This window comes from Cariama cristata, unplaced genomic scaffold (assembly GCF_000690535.1).
Source record: "Cariama cristata isolate BGI_N322 unplaced genomic scaffold, ASM69053v1 scaffold4236, whole genome shotgun sequence".
Classification (NCBI taxonomy): domain Eukaryota; kingdom Metazoa; phylum Chordata; class Aves; order Cariamiformes; family Cariamidae; genus Cariama; species Cariama cristata.
In genome coordinates, this window is record NW_009622537.1 from 12,468 (window position 1) to 27,789 (window position 15,322).

At 45.8% G+C, this 15,322-nt stretch overlaps 1 protein-coding gene across 1 annotated transcript in view; it reads right to left on the reverse strand.

Annotated features, from left to right (window-relative positions):
• Positions 1-15,322, reverse strand: part of BACH2 (BTB and CNC homology 1, basic leucine zipper transcription factor 2) — a gene marked incomplete at its 3' end in the record, with an annotated part of 40,588 nt that overhangs the window by 9,213 nt on the left and 16,053 nt on the right. Inside the window, exon 2 of the mRNA XM_009702356.1 lies at positions 597-2,141. Within this exon, the coding sequence (XP_009700658.1) occupies positions 597-2,141 (1,545 nt within the window). The remainder of the gene's footprint in view (positions 1-596; positions 2,142-15,322) is intronic.

Below are 15,322 nucleotides of genomic sequence, written 5' to 3' on the forward strand. Positions count from 1 at the left end.
CCACACACAGAGGGAAGGTGACTTGAATACTGTTCCCACAGCCGAGGGTGGCCAGCTACACAACAGTTTAAGCCAGTTCACACCTCTTTCTCTTCCTACTCTGTCTGTCTCCTCTCCTCAGGCTGTTAGCAACATGCAGCAGGGGCTCTTCAAGCAGCCTGCCTGACCCTCACCGTCAGCGAAAGTACGGCTTGAGTTTGCTCAAGTGCACCAGTAGCAATAACAAGCGGAGCTGGAACCACCTCCGTAAACTAAGGATGAGGAACGGTGCTCTGCGCCACGCAGGTGGGACAGGGAGGGAGGCGGACGGGACGCTTGCTAGCAGACTCCTAAGCACATCAATGCACTCTCATCATTCAGCAGTTTGCTATTGTCCCATACCCAAATTCTGATAATCACCAAACACCTCGGAGGTCAAGCAGACCTATTTACTTGAAAACCATGTGTACTCAGTTGATGAGAGAATAAACAGAAGTTACTCTTTGCCTCTATAAACAAAGAACGTGCTGGGGAAATGCCAAGTCATTCGAGAGAATCAAGGAGCGATTAACTGGGTCACAATGATGGCAATATATGTACTTATCTTAAATCCCTACCTCATGCCCTCTGTCTTGCACAGGACATGATTCACTGTCTGCTTCTGAGAATGACCCAGACTCATCGCTGGAGTTTGTTCCATAGGATGGCTCACATTTAATCTGGGCTCGGACCGGGTTGTACAATCCGTCCCCCACCACGCCGGGCTCCTGGTGCTCGGGCGCCAGGAATCGGGGGCCTTGGGAGCAAGGGGAAGAGGAGAGCTCGCAAAGACGCAGACTGCAGGGAGAGCCGCCGCTGCCATCCTCTGCGTACGAGTAGGAAGAGCACGAGCTGGAGGTCCTGGTTCTGGTTTCCAAAGGAGGAGAACGAGGGCAAACTTTAATTGGCACCGGACAGCTGGTGTTTGGCCGCATCCTTCCCGGCAAGTGATCAGCTGTCAGTCCGCTGTGCGAATAGGTCTGAGAGCTGGGGAGAGACTGGCTACTGCCAGCCCACAGACCCTTTGGCACAGTCTCAGTGAGGTCTTTGTCCAAGCTGCTCACACCAGAATATGAATGCACCGAAGTGTTTACTTGGTCACAAGCGTTTGAAGAGAATATAACACTCCTCCTGTCCAGTTCCCCTTCTTGCTTACAGAGAGTTTCAAAGCCGGGCCCCCTGAGCGGTGATCCCACTGTGAAGTTGGAAGCATCCTTCTGCATGGCATGGGACTGTCCATAGTTCCCTGTGAAAGGGATGTAATCAGTTTTGTGGTCACCCTGAGTTGTCCCTTTTTCAAAAGGGCATGCTGGACTCCTGCCAAAGTGCTGTTGGGAAGTGCTGGGGAAGCCAACCAAATCTATGCTTTTTGTTCTGTTGAAGAAAGATCGCAAGCAAGAAGGAGAGGACCCACTTTTTGGCCTGTCGACGCAAGTGGGGCTTGGCTGTTTCCTGTCCATTTCAACATCCCCTTCTTTATCCCTGATGTCAGGTTCATCTCCAGACAGGCAAAGTGTGATGCTTTCTTCATCGTTCTCTTCATTCTGAGGCTCGCTTTTTATCTGCCCCATAGCAAGTCCTGATTTGAGGCCATTTCCAGAGCTCTCTTCGCTGAATGTGCTTGCAAAACCTGAGGTACTGATGTGTGATGTGTTGTAGACATTCTTGGTACAAGCAAGCTGGTATTTCTTGTATCTGGGGTACCGTGTTACTGCATCTTTGTCCAAACTGTCCTTGCTATCTCTCAGCATGTCAGAGTCAGGCAACATCCCTTCGCTTTTGTCTGCTCCAGCAACAGTGGTTTCAAAATTGAAGGGCTCTTGGTGCATCCTCTCTCTTGGGCAAGATATTTTTGACGTCTCCGATTCCATCGTCTCCTCCTCGTCTCCATCCGAGTTCTCCTCATCGTGCATGCGCTGACAGGTGGTATCTTTTTTGCACAGGAACAGGCCATCTTCGTTGTTCAGCAGCTGCGTCTGAAGGAAGCTGAAGCAGGAGTCCTCCAGGTTGTGCATGCGCAGGAATTCAGCGCAGTGGATGACCTCCTGGATGTTTTCTCTGCTGAGTAACAGCTTAGCAGTGTAGGCAAACTGTAACAATGGACCAAATCCCCTGACAGTGACCTGCAAAAAAAGAGGGAAATTGCCAGTGTTACCATCAGCTCTTGCTATCATCCCAAGTCCTTCCTCACTTAGATAACCTAACAGGTCTAGCATCCAGAAATAAATACTGCTCAGTGCCAGTTATTCTTCTATCATGCCAGCAATGATGCTACATCCAGTAACTAGCACTGCTCCCTTTTATGTTGCTCCTGTCCATCATTGTACAGGTTGAGCTGAGCACTATTTTTCCCAGATATCGTGAAGACCTATGAATCAAGCCTCTGCTCTAATAAAAGACTGGTGTGGACACTGCTAAGTCTTGGATGAATCTTATTTAATTGTGATGCAGCACACTACCATGAAAGTACCAATTCCATTCTGATTCTTCTGCCCTGATGGAGGCTCTGGCAAACACTGGTTTCAAGTTTAAGATACCACTTAAATCCTGAAAGTGTTTTGGGAAGGAAACATTTACTATTATAGCAAAATTCAACAGAAAATATCTTTCTGCCTCTTTGAAGAGCAAACCAGTTTCTTTTTTTCTTCTCAAATTTTTGCAAGCCACTGCTGAATAAACAATAGGTAAGTACTGACTGCACAGCTCCTTTCTGCATCCCACGGAGATTATTCTCATACTGTTCCTGATTTTGGTGAGTCTAAGGTACAGCTAACAGGAAACAGATCCATATTCACAGTTCAAGTGATACAAATCATTCCGAGTCCCACCTCAGTATGTAATTTTCCACTATTTTCTCTGTAGAAAGAGTAACACTTGTTTCCAGGAGAGTGATCTCCAACCAACTGTTCCAGGTCTGAGTTATGCACCACTACTACTCCTTTTTTCTCATCATATCATCTATATTTTACGTTGACATATCATATATTAAAAAACACACACTCCCCCCCCCCCCCTATTTTTTACAGCGGTATCTTCACACATAACTATCAAATAACTTGCTAAGTCACACGGTAAACTATAGATACTGTCTATTTTTTTGACGAAAAATGCACTGGCACTAATTTCTGTTGCATTTTTTTCCCCCAATGGGCAGGAAACAAAGCTACTGGAAAACCTCTATTCTTCATGAAGCAGTGAGAGGCTCCTTCAAAACCAGGGCTCACCATCAAGGATAAAGCTTCCTCCACAAGAAGGAGATTCAGTGGTTTGGCCACTAAGTTGGTATTTGGGAGACCACAACTCAATTTCCCATTGCACCACCCATCTTCTACATGACCCTGGCAAGTCACTTCACTCTCGATTCACCAAGACACCTTCCTGCCTTGCCTGCAAGTGGTAATCACAAACCTGAGTTCCCTGTGCTTTGCATACCAAGGAAAGGCATCATCTAGATGGGATACAGAGCAGCCAAACACCTGCACGCCTATGTGAGGTTGGGATGCACAGCCTGCAACCTCCCTCTGGCCGTAGGTGTTTCTGGTAGGTGTTCCCAGCTCAGTTTCTCCTCTTAAAACGAACAAGAAAAGGAAGCACTGCTGTCCCCTTTTCGTAAAATGATCTAAAGATCAGAAGAGGGACCTAGAAAGTAGGAGACCAGGTCCTTTCCCCAGGCTGTGGGGATTCAAACTCACGTTTCCCAGCTCTTCAGAAGAATATCCCATCTAGTAGGTATGGGATAGCCTGAAGGTGAGCTGCTTCTCCCTGTCCTTCCAACTGAACTAACGCCACCGAGCAAGAAGCTGCTCAAGAGGTCAATGATACATCAGGCCATGAATTTGCGATGGTTTTATTCATGATTAGCATAAAACTGAGTGAATAATTTGGTTCATCCCAATGAAAAGCCTATAAATTGCCTACACTGCCTCAGGACCAGTGGAAGAGCTCACAGACTTTTATAAAAAATCCTGACTTCCAGAAACAAGCCTTTGTTATTCATAGATCTGCACTTGTGATGCTGGATTATGAAGATTACACAAGCGGTGCAGACTCTGATGGAGAGAAAAATATTTTAAAACACCTCTAAAATTTCTCCCAATAGCTCTTCCATACATATTATTAGTGTTGTACACGCTATTTTAAGAAACAGTGCATTTTCATGCACATACTTACACATTCCTGTTTTACAATACGCCTCTGGTACAGCATTGCCTAGATTTACAGCTGGCTATTAAACTGATCTCCGCTTTATCAGTGTTACACTTTCTGCCTATTTGTTAGATTATCAGCTCACTAAAGGCCTATCTGCACTTTATCTATGCAGCAAGATTAACAAAATTGCTCGGGAATTTAATGAGCTACTCACAGGCCAATGTTTCTCTTTGATAAGATCTTCAGTGGGGGGGGGCTTACATATTCCTACACACCTTGTAAACTCCGCAGTAGCGTAGGTCTGTAGGAGCAGCTGTAAATAACCGCCTGGGGTTTTTGGGTCCCTTTTGATGAGGAGGGACTGTAGACCACAAAGGCAGCCCTCCGGGCAGTTGTGTTACTTGGCCACTAGGTGGAATGACTGGAAAGCAAATTAAAATAATTTTCTGTGCTGGGCCAGGGTTTCACCTGCCTGCCTGCCTGGGCCAGCTGCAGAGCCTCCGCCTGACCCACAGCACCCCACAGCAAGGCTGTCTCCCACGCTGACTCAGCTTTTTGCTCCCAATAAGAAGCACTGTGATAACAAACAGCAGCAAGACAGCTGTTACAGCTGTTCCGCGCTGGATGTATCGGAAACAGAGCCTGAGACTGTGCCGTGGGCTCCCCACAATGCCTGGCAGATGCCTCAAGTGAAGGATGATGAAAACACTGGTCAAACGAGTGCCTTGACTTCCATGTGAGATCATACCTGGAGATACAACTTTCCTCACTCTCACAATCTTCAGATCCAAAGGGGAAAAGTTTCTTTTCAAGCACCCGGCGCTTGTCATTGCTCTCAGGGAGCAACCTCTCAAGTGCCAATGCTTGAAACTGCACAAACAATAACTTTGGTAACAAACCGATGCAAAGCTTGCGGGCCAATTGAGAAAGGCAGTGCAATTTCTGTCACCTGAATCTGTCTAAATATTAATTCGGCTCCTGTGGCGGGGGGGCGGCCCCCCCCCCCCCCCGCCCTGGGGCGGGGCCCCTGCCTCAGCCCCACCAGCTCTGGGTCTGCCCACATCTGATGCATTCTGGCAGGAAGGCTGGAACCGAGGCGCTGGAGCGTGGCTAGGAACACCGCACACTGGGAAAGAAAAGGCTTCGAAGCTGCATGTATTACCATCACACATGCATTTCCGTAGGAAGAGGTAAGAACAGTCTTTTAAAATGATTTGACCTGACTGATTCATCCCAGTGAAAACAGTTAGTGAAACCAAGTTGATCTGTGTTTGCAGAGGGAAACAGATAATTTCTCTGATATAACAGTCTCCATTTACATGTGAGAGAGACCTTTGCTGGATAGGTAAAACACATGCCAGCAACAATCTCAGTTTATTTTTTTCCTCTACTGTAAATAAGATGCCATATGTCCAAGATTTGTTTGCTTTTACACCTTATTTTCCATGCAAACTAATGCTTAAGTAGGCAGGTCAATTTGTGGGAACCTCCACTGGGCAATTTGTCCAAGCTCATATGCCAAGGCACTGCTTCCCTGCCCTCCCATCATTTGCCTTATTCCAATTTCTACCCGTTCCTATTGTTTACATGGAACTGACTGGCAACAAGAAAACCAGGCAGAAAAAAGGTAAAATGTACCACATAGGTAAAATGCCCACATAGACAAGAAAAGCAAAGCAAAGATCTCAGCTTCTCAGAGGCTTGTTTCCCCTTATCGTTCAAGGTAGGCCAGAAGAGGACTTCTCTTGTGTACCTGAAACATGCCAAACACTCCGTCAAGTCTAAGGATGAATCTTTTTATTTCGTCTTGCTCCTGTCCCCAGCTGATCTTGCACGCACTGAAACCCTTCCGCACACCTAGTGCACAGAGGACACAGGTACCGCAGCCTTGCCTAAGCCCCCTGGCACATCTTCTTGCTCTACAGCAATCCAAGAGATCAAGCACCGGGGGTCCATGTGCAGCTCCTGCCTCTGCTGTGCCGCCGTGGGTACGTCACGCTCAGCACCTGGTATGGAGGTCTACGTCAATTCAGCGTCGTGGCGATAACAAGCCTGACCACTGCTAAGGTGAAAGAAAGTAAGTTCTCCAGCCCTTTACCTGCTGCTTGCCTTTCAGATTGAGCTAGCCGAGCCAGGGGACATGTTTTCTATGTCCATGCCCTCATGAGTTTATGATACTGAGGAACGGGCTGGAAATAATGCAACGATATAATCACTATCAAGAGAGTTGTTAATCAGCATTAGCCATATTGAATTTACTGGCAAAATACAGACAGCAGCTTTGCAGAAAATAAGCATGCAAAATCTATTTTAGTTCAGTTTGACACTGCTTTTCTCCTTACAGAGTCCTGTGGAACCCAATGCTCTGGTTAGTTTTAATTGATTTAAGTGAGCAGACTTCCACTACTTCCTTTGGGAGATCATTGCCAGACTCTGCTTAAAACCTCCTTGTGAGGAAATATTCCTTCCCTTATTTTCCTCCATCATCTCTCATTGTATTTCCTCGATGCACTCCAGGTAATGCTTCTCCCTTTTTGAGAAACAGTTGTATCATTGTCATGCTCTCTGCCTTCCCTTCTTCTTTGGTTGGTATTATATCATTAACGAAAAACTGGCTAATTCAAGGAAAACAATATTGATCACCCTCAGACGGGAGAAAAAAAAGCTGAGATGAGAGCCAGCAATGAGGAATGCTAGTAAAGAAGGCAGCATTACAGATGCAAATATAGAGTGGTTTTAGCACAGCATTTTTCTAGTACTGGACATGCTATTCTAAAGTTAGGAGGAGGGTTAGCTCACTTCCACATTAGGAACACCGGATTTTCGCAAGGGACTTCTAGGGCAGAAATTCTATTTTAAATATCGTCGTACACACACCCACAAGCTCCACAGGAGACACAGCACCGTGGCTGAACTCCCTCCGGTTCCCTGTTGTATCGGGTCTCCTCCACGACAGTCGATCAAGCATCCCGCGGAGGCCTCCGCGTAGTTTTGAACGCATGGGACGTGGCCTCGGAGCACATGTGGAGGTCTGACATTTCTGCGGATGGGCTGGACTCGCTGTGCGCTGCAGAGTTCATCAGTGCATGCTCATTAGCCGGCTGCCCAGACTTCCAGATGTCTCAAAACCCCAGACAAATAAGACAAAATCCTCCAATTCTGCACAGATAGTATTTCTTACGGGGGGAAAAAAAGGTTATTTCCAAGGGAAACATGGAAGTCTGGTAACCGTGCTCCAATGGCATCTGTATGAATAGCTGCATCTGGAGCAGGGAAGGTCAACCCCTGCAAAATGCCAGCAAGTCTGAGTCCAATTTAAAGAGGGAAAAAGTGATTAAGGGCAAGGAAAGATCACTGCAAACATGTAGGAATGCAAAACTTGGCAAGGCAGTATCTAAAATGGAGCAAGAGAATGTTTACAGTAATCTGATGCATACTAATATCAAGAACAGAGAATTGTCTAGTTTGCTATGGGATGCTATTGCCAATTGCAGCGAGAAGAAACTGAAGAAATTAAAATTTAGGGATTTTTCCTAACCTAACAGCAAATTCAGTGAGATCTTGGAAGGCTTTCCAGTAAAGATGACGGATACTTTATGTCTGAGTACTGCAAAGCAAAACTAACAAAGCTCAACCTTGTTCCAGCAAGGTGGGTTTTAATTTGGTAGGCTTTTCCAGGCCTAATTTCCATGTTAATGAGGGCACAGTGCCAATGATCTAGAAAACAGCGTCAAAGTTCAGCAGCAAACGTACATACGATTGCTCCTTTTCAAATAAAGCATACCTGGGGCACATTCAAAGAACAAGTTCATCGGTGGTGGCGTGGGAGGGCAAAGCCCCCTGCTCCCTTCCAGGGATACAACCGAGATCTGCAGAACATTTGCTGCTAAATCCTACTGAATTGAGGATAAATTAGGTGGTCAGACCTTCAGACACACTGAGAACGCCGAAGTCCTGACAGAGCAGCATAGGTAGAGATTATTATCTTTATGCATTTGAGTAGTCTTGTTGAAATCAATAGGAGTACTGATGGGTCTTCTGTGAAGCATGCAAGCTGCTTGTAGAATTATGGATTATATTTTTAATATTTTGATTTTCAGGTTAAATTCATCACCAGGTACCTAACAACAGTTAGAAACCCCTCATCTCTATTCTCTAAACATCGATTTAATTATTAAGCTGTTTTGTGGGGAAGGAGGAAAGGAAAATTGAATCAAACCTCACAAATCAAACTGGATACCAAATCCCAAACTAAATATTAATTTAAAACAATTGGATGGAAACAGAATAAATGCGACCGTTTCTTGCAGAACTGAAAATCAATCCATTATTCACATCCTGTTTCGTAGCGAGCGTACCATGATACCCATTTTTTTAACCTTTCAGTGTTGCTATTGCAGTTCAAAGGCATGTGTGGAGAACTTTTAAATCCAACTCAGCCCTGAAGTTTGTCTAATAAGCCCAAGGATGTAGCGAACAAACTACTAACTTCTCACCCGGCCAGCCTGTTCCTAACACTACAATTTATATAATCAAACACATGCTCAAAATAGGCGATAAGATTAGTGACAGTTAACTGCTGCTACTTTTTTCTACAGCCTGAAGAAGGTCTCTGGGATTAAATATTAACTCTAATCTTATTTGCTAAAATTAGCACACACTGTATTCCTTTTCTTTTACAGCCAATTGCAAGTATAGCACACAAGTTATTTTCAGAACGTAATCTGATAACCAAAATCAGTCACCAAAGCTGTTATTCCATTAAGAGTTAAGAGACTTCCCAGTTATTTACTTAGTTATTTTTACTTGGGATGGTGGGGCCTGGCAGATTCTGTTTTTCCTAGCCTGAGTTTCTTTGGTTTCGGAAAACTCTCTGAAAAATTTAAATATACTACTGGGCTCAAACAGGTCAGTCGCATGTGCAAAATCAATGGTGCCAGACATCACGGTTGTTCCCTATATATGCACAAAGTAAGCCTGCACACAGTCAGGAATTGTTTTGAAACCGCGATCCTTTTACGTAGGGTGGGAACATGCAAGAGGCAGGAAAATGTCAGAAGAAGAGATGATGAACAGCAGAGTACTTTCGTAAGCCAGTGCCACACCAGTATTTTACTGCATTTTTCTCTTTTTAATTTCACAGCATTTAAATGTTCTCTTGCCAGCAGCTTACAGATGTATTTCCCCTATCTGCTCATAAAGCCGTGGAGCTCCTAAAGTCTGTAATCACTCTTTAATATTCAACTTGGATGAGAAGCATCAGATGCAAGTATTTGTATTATCTGGGTTTTTAAACAACAGAGGAATGTACAAGTTGCTGATGGAGAAGACTGATGAAGAGAGACTTTCATTTTCACTCTAAAACCACTTTTTAAATTAAGCAGATACCCTGCTGGCCCCGGTTTAACATTCTGCCATTTCAGGTAGCACACATAGATTTGGGCGGAAGAGTGACCCGAAGTCCAGGCGACAGTCCAGCACCTCCCGCATCGCATCACAACACATCATCAGGGTGGGAGGCCACCACACCGCTACCACCATGGGCAGAAATGCACACTAGGGGAAGGGAGAACCCGGACATACAGGTCCTTTCTTTGAGAGGTTGAGATACCTAATGTAATTTTGGTTGTGTTTTTTTTTTTTTTTTTTTAGCAAGAAGTCCCACTGAAAAAGCTGCCACCTTCAAAGCCACACCGAGGCTGGGCTAAGGGGCACCCTGGTATCCTTCCACTGCATCCTCCACAACAGCCTCTCGAGGCGTCAGGCTGAGAGCTTCAAGAAGATGCTTAACTTCCTTCAGCGGGACTTCTACGAAAGATGCCACATTGGAAGCGCTCATCCAATTTCCAATTTGTGCTTTCGAAAAAAAAATGCGCAGGTGCCCCCCTCAGCCTTCCTCCTTGAAGTCCCAGCTTTTGTCCAGACAACGAATTTACACAAGCAGCCCTGACTGCCTATGTGAGAGTATTTACAAATCAAAGGAGAAAACCAAATGACTTCTCATTTTCCTCTCTCCGGCATTATGAACCCATCCAGGGGCAGCACTTCAAAGGGCCTCCACCCTCCCCACTTGAAAGGGAGGGACTGACCCATATCCCTCAGTGCCCGCAGAGCATCACGATGCTCCCGGCCGGCAGGTGTGACCGCAGGAGGTGAGATGGGGAGGAAGAAGAGGTCATTCACGCTTGACTCGCCTCAAGGATGGGGAACAATAATTGCAAATCACGTCCATTGCCCCGTGAGAAGTGCGTCAGCGCTGACGGCGGGGCAAGTGGCACAGAATTGATTGCCAAGCGTAAAGATGGCGTAAACAGCCAGCAGATCGATGCCCATGTTATTGGTTATGTCAGCATTTAACCGCACGTGACTTATGGGTGGAGCAAGAGTTAAGGCACCCATACACTTGGGTTTTTCCAAATCAAATTCACTGCGGTAATGAGCATTCTCAAAAATCTTGGCCCCCAAGCCTGGGGTCAATAATGTCATATGGACCAAAGTGGGAGACAGAATCAGAGATGTCTAAGAAACAAAAATCAGAGAAGTAAAAGTAAAAATAAAGTGATCTCTGATCCAACTGCAATGCTTATTTTCATCCACAACTCCAAGTTTTATTTCATCTCAGGGTTATTGAAGCCCAATTGAAATTCTTTTGACCTTTCAAAAGTGAGATTGGTTTCCCATCAAAACGAAGAATTTACTTTTGGAAATCCTGACAGTATCTCTGGGCATTTTCAGTGTACTGCCCAGCCCTGAAAATTTTATGGGGAAATTAATTTTTTGAATTTGCCACGCCTTTCAGAAAATACACTGTTTATTGAGAAGAAAGGTAGTGATCAGCAGGTATAAGCCTCAATATTTTGCTGCTGACACATTTCAGTGTAGGAAACAGCAGGTACCTTTACCAAACATAGATGAATATGCTTGCAAACCAAAAGGCTATAGGACTGGAAGATCCAGTGCTTTTCCAGAGCAGGGATGCACTGTCTGGATCACATCTGCTCCAACCATCGGCCTCTGGCAGATGTTCCCTGGCACACTGAACGGCTTGGGGTTTTGCCACCCACAGTGGTTTGCTGAGCGTAAAGGGACATTGGTTTGCACGGTCGCTCCTCCGGGCCACAGCCCGGCACGGGAAGCTTGGCAGCCAAGGGACACAGGTCTGCATGGAGGTGAGGGGTTGCCGGCTGGGCAGCCGTGCTGGCACCGGGGCTCATCTCCCTCTGCCACCCCAATGTGGTGCAACCCCTTCGGCAAAACGGTCCTTGGGCTGGAGGGGGGAACTCCTTACACCCTGTAAGCAAACCTGCCACGTGATACCTCTCAGAGTCCTTATTTTAAAACCTTAATTGGTAACTTGTACTGAAGTCAAACACTAGTTTATTAAACCACGAAGAGAATACTGCCTGTAATATTGTGCATCAAACTGGAGGAATGACAGCTGAAGTGCCATTGTTTGGAGAAAATACCTTAACGAACTTCAGCAAAAAAAATTCCTAACTAATTATGTGGGTTGGGGTATGCTGTCCATGTTAGAGGCTGTAACTGGAGAACACGGAAAATTCAAAATTGTGGCCAAGAGAGTACCTGCAGGCAAGCATAGGTGAAAAAGCTTGGAGGAGAACTTTCAGGCTGCTGAGGTCAGACTCCAGGTGGAGGTGTCAGAAAGAAAATTAGAGAAGAGGATGTTTCAAATAACCTTTTCTCTGAAGGAACAACTCGGCCATGACATGACTGAATCAACAAAGAACACATAAAAACCAGTGGCACTAATTAGCAGTTTAAACACTCAGGCATGAACTGGAAGATAAAGCAAAGGGAAACATGGCTGTGATATCTGGCAGCTAGCAGTATGTTTGTTTTTCCAATGCAACTTACACCTTAAACCTGGGACACAGTAACGAAGGATGACACAGGAAGGTGGCTCAGCAGAAATGCTACCTTCTCTCCTTGGGTGCCCATGCAAGCCGTGCCGAAACCGGCGGGGAAGAAACAGGCACAAAAGAACAGATTTTAACTCACGAGCATCATCAGAATTAAAGTGCAACTGTAATTTAAAATTAAAATCAGTCCCATATTTTTGCAAAAGGAAAACTAAACTGACCCCTAGATTAAAAAAGATTAAAAAAAAAAAAAGAGAGAGAAAGTGTTGAGCAGTGAGGAGGGGGGAGGAAGGAGTGGGAAAGCTTTCACAGAATATAAATTGCGAGAGAAGAGTCTGTGAAAGATCTGTTTAGGTGCATATCATGAGCCAAAGTGGGGAGAAAAAGGGAAAACAAAAAGCGGTTTAAGAACTTCTAGAATCAAGAAAGAAACTATAGAAGCCTCAAAGTTATATTAGGGAATATCAAAATAGGCAGAAAATGAAGATGCCTGTAGAAATTTGCTAATTCAGAGGGTGCTTAGAGGAGTGGTTGAGTTTCCGAAGCTGCAATTAATACACAAGCAAACACAACAATACAGAAAAATTACAAAGACCTGTAAATTACACCAATACTCCTCTTTGTCAAGCACGGCAGAATTTATTTATGCGAATAAACTATATAACACAGGGTACTAAATACACAGTGCATTAAATACACTGTAATTACTTTATAAAAACAAGGAATACTTCACAGCAAGGCATCTCACTACAAGCCCTACTATTACACTTCGCGTAGCGTAGGAGAGGAAGAAACAGGCTCTGTCAGTTATGATTTAGGAAAATGCAAGGCTGCACTCTGAGGAAGAGAACTAAATCAGAAGACAAAGGAGCTGGAGAAGAAGCAGGCTCAGGAGACGGGGCCGGATAACATCCAATGTGGCTCACGGCTGCTCGGCCCTGGTTTCCACGGGGCTGACGATGCCAGCGCTTCCGGCACTGCCCGTGACCACGCGCCGGCATGGCACAGCATATAAAATCACTGGCACCCTTATGCTGGGGGAGCAGAGACTGCAGCCCAGCAAATACCGTAACATTTCAAATCCAGAGACGCTTTTGCTGGGCTGTGTAAGGGACTGAATGTCAAAGGCTTTACTATGGTGTTTCATGAGCTAACCAGGCAATTACAATTATTAACTGGTAGGCTGAAACTCTGTATAAATAACCTGGCTTCCTGCAGGCATCGCATTTTTAAAACAAAACACGCCAAATGCTGCATTTGTTCCAGTTTTCCTTCCCCTCCTCCCCTGCCTTGCCTTTTAATTTCTGGTATTTGGACACACAATTTTTCTGCGTTCACCTCGTTTTTGTTCTTGCATGGCTACAACCATATCTGAGGATTACGGTGGCTTTTGTTCCACTGCTTGGCATCCACATTTCATCAATGACGTCCGCTCAGCTCAGCAAAGCAGGTTTGCAAGGAGAACCAGCCACTGCTGAGCTGGCAAAGTTAGTCCCCTCCTGTCCTCCACAAGGAGCAGTTAAGTCCTCCCGCGGTGGCCCAAAAGGTTAGCTAGGTTCCATAAATCCCACCAGAAAAAATCGGGAGGCATTTGCCTCCTTGCTGAGATTTCATCTCTGCTGAGAGCAAAGGTAAATGGCTCTTTTAGTCCCTGAAGGACTGCAGGCTCAGCAGGAGTGCCCTGCAGCAAAGTGGTTGAAGGCAAGGAAGGCCGGGAAGGATGGGCAACGGCATCCCAGTGCAGCCAAAACCCCAGGCCTGGCTCCAGGCTGTCCCCAGGGAATTGACTTCCCCCTTTCCTCTTCATATGTGAGATTTTTAAGATCTACCCAAAAAGTGAGGGGTAGAAAATCCCATCTACCCTAGAAGCCCTAGCAATACTCTCCACGTAGAAAAACGATGCCATTTCCAGCTTGACATGTGACTTCCCGGGAGATTGGGAATCAAGACTTCACAGCTATTTGGGGGGGGTGTGTGTGCCTACATATGCTCACATGCACCCGTGCATGCTAGTGTGAGAAAGAGACTAGAGAACGTGAACGTGTGTGAAAGGGACTGAATTAGCCCCATCTGCTCCGAAAAGATCATTTTCTCCTCGGATTTCTATTACCGCTGTATCATTGCCACACTAGAGTGCTTCTAAAAGGCTACGGCTCTGGCAGCCAGCATCATTACAGCTGCTCAGGTTATTAACAGTATAAATAAACTCTCAGAGACACTACTAAGAAAATATTAACTACAATTATCACTGCCTGATAAAATAATGAACAGTGAAGTGTTATTCTGTTGCCTCAGTCACCAGTGCGCGTTTATGTGTGCCGTGAGTAATGAAAAACAGTTTATTTGCATACTGAATCATCCTGGAATTGGTTCTTGCTATTTTATTTTATTTATTTTTCTAAAGATCAAGCAGCACAGGCTGAAGCTCTGTGTTTGCAGAATTCAGTGTACCCCGCCTCCTTTCCCACCGTATATAATCCCATTAATTCCAAGTGAACAGAAAGCTGTGCCCGTAGCCATGCACACATCCGTCAGAGAAGGGAGATGGGGCACTGTGCAAGCTACCAGCAGCAACTCTAAAACCTCCTGATGGACTTTTATTCTTCGGCCTTGTTGCTTTTTCTCCCTAGATGAGAAGCAGGGGCCCACATGATGCCGATGCCGTGTTTGCCGTGTGGATCCCGCTCCCCTTTGCCTCCTCCATTGGCCTGCACTGCTTTGGCTTTGTGAACACATTTCTCCTCACATTCCTCCACAATACTCCCAAGTCCTGTCCTTTCTTGACAGCAGTGGGGAACTCGGGGTTGGTTTCTAATTAATAAAAGTTATTACTTCCCTGCAAGCACTGGGGAAAAAAGTTCTTAATCGCTTGGAGCGCAGGAGACGGGAGCAGGAGCCTCTCGCCCCACGGCCCCAGGCTGGGCTCCAGCCCCCACACCTGAGCACCACCCTCCTTGGCAGTCATCTTGTCTTCTTCACTGACTGTTCGTTAGTGGAGCTCATTAAAATGAGGAGAAATAAGCTATTTGGGTCTGAAATCCCTCACTGCAGGGCAAACATGACGCTGAAGCTCCAGTCTCGGCAGCCCGTGCTCATGGCCCCCATGTGGGAGAGGCTGCCCTCTTTCGAGCTGGGCCCTGGGGATTAGTAACCACCCTGCCCCAAGACATCTTTAATGTCTTCCCAGGAAAGCGTCAAGTAAAGCCCTCGCTTTGTTCAGCTCTCCCCTACCAGGCCACCGCCACAGACCTGACCACCGGCGGGGAGGGATGAAG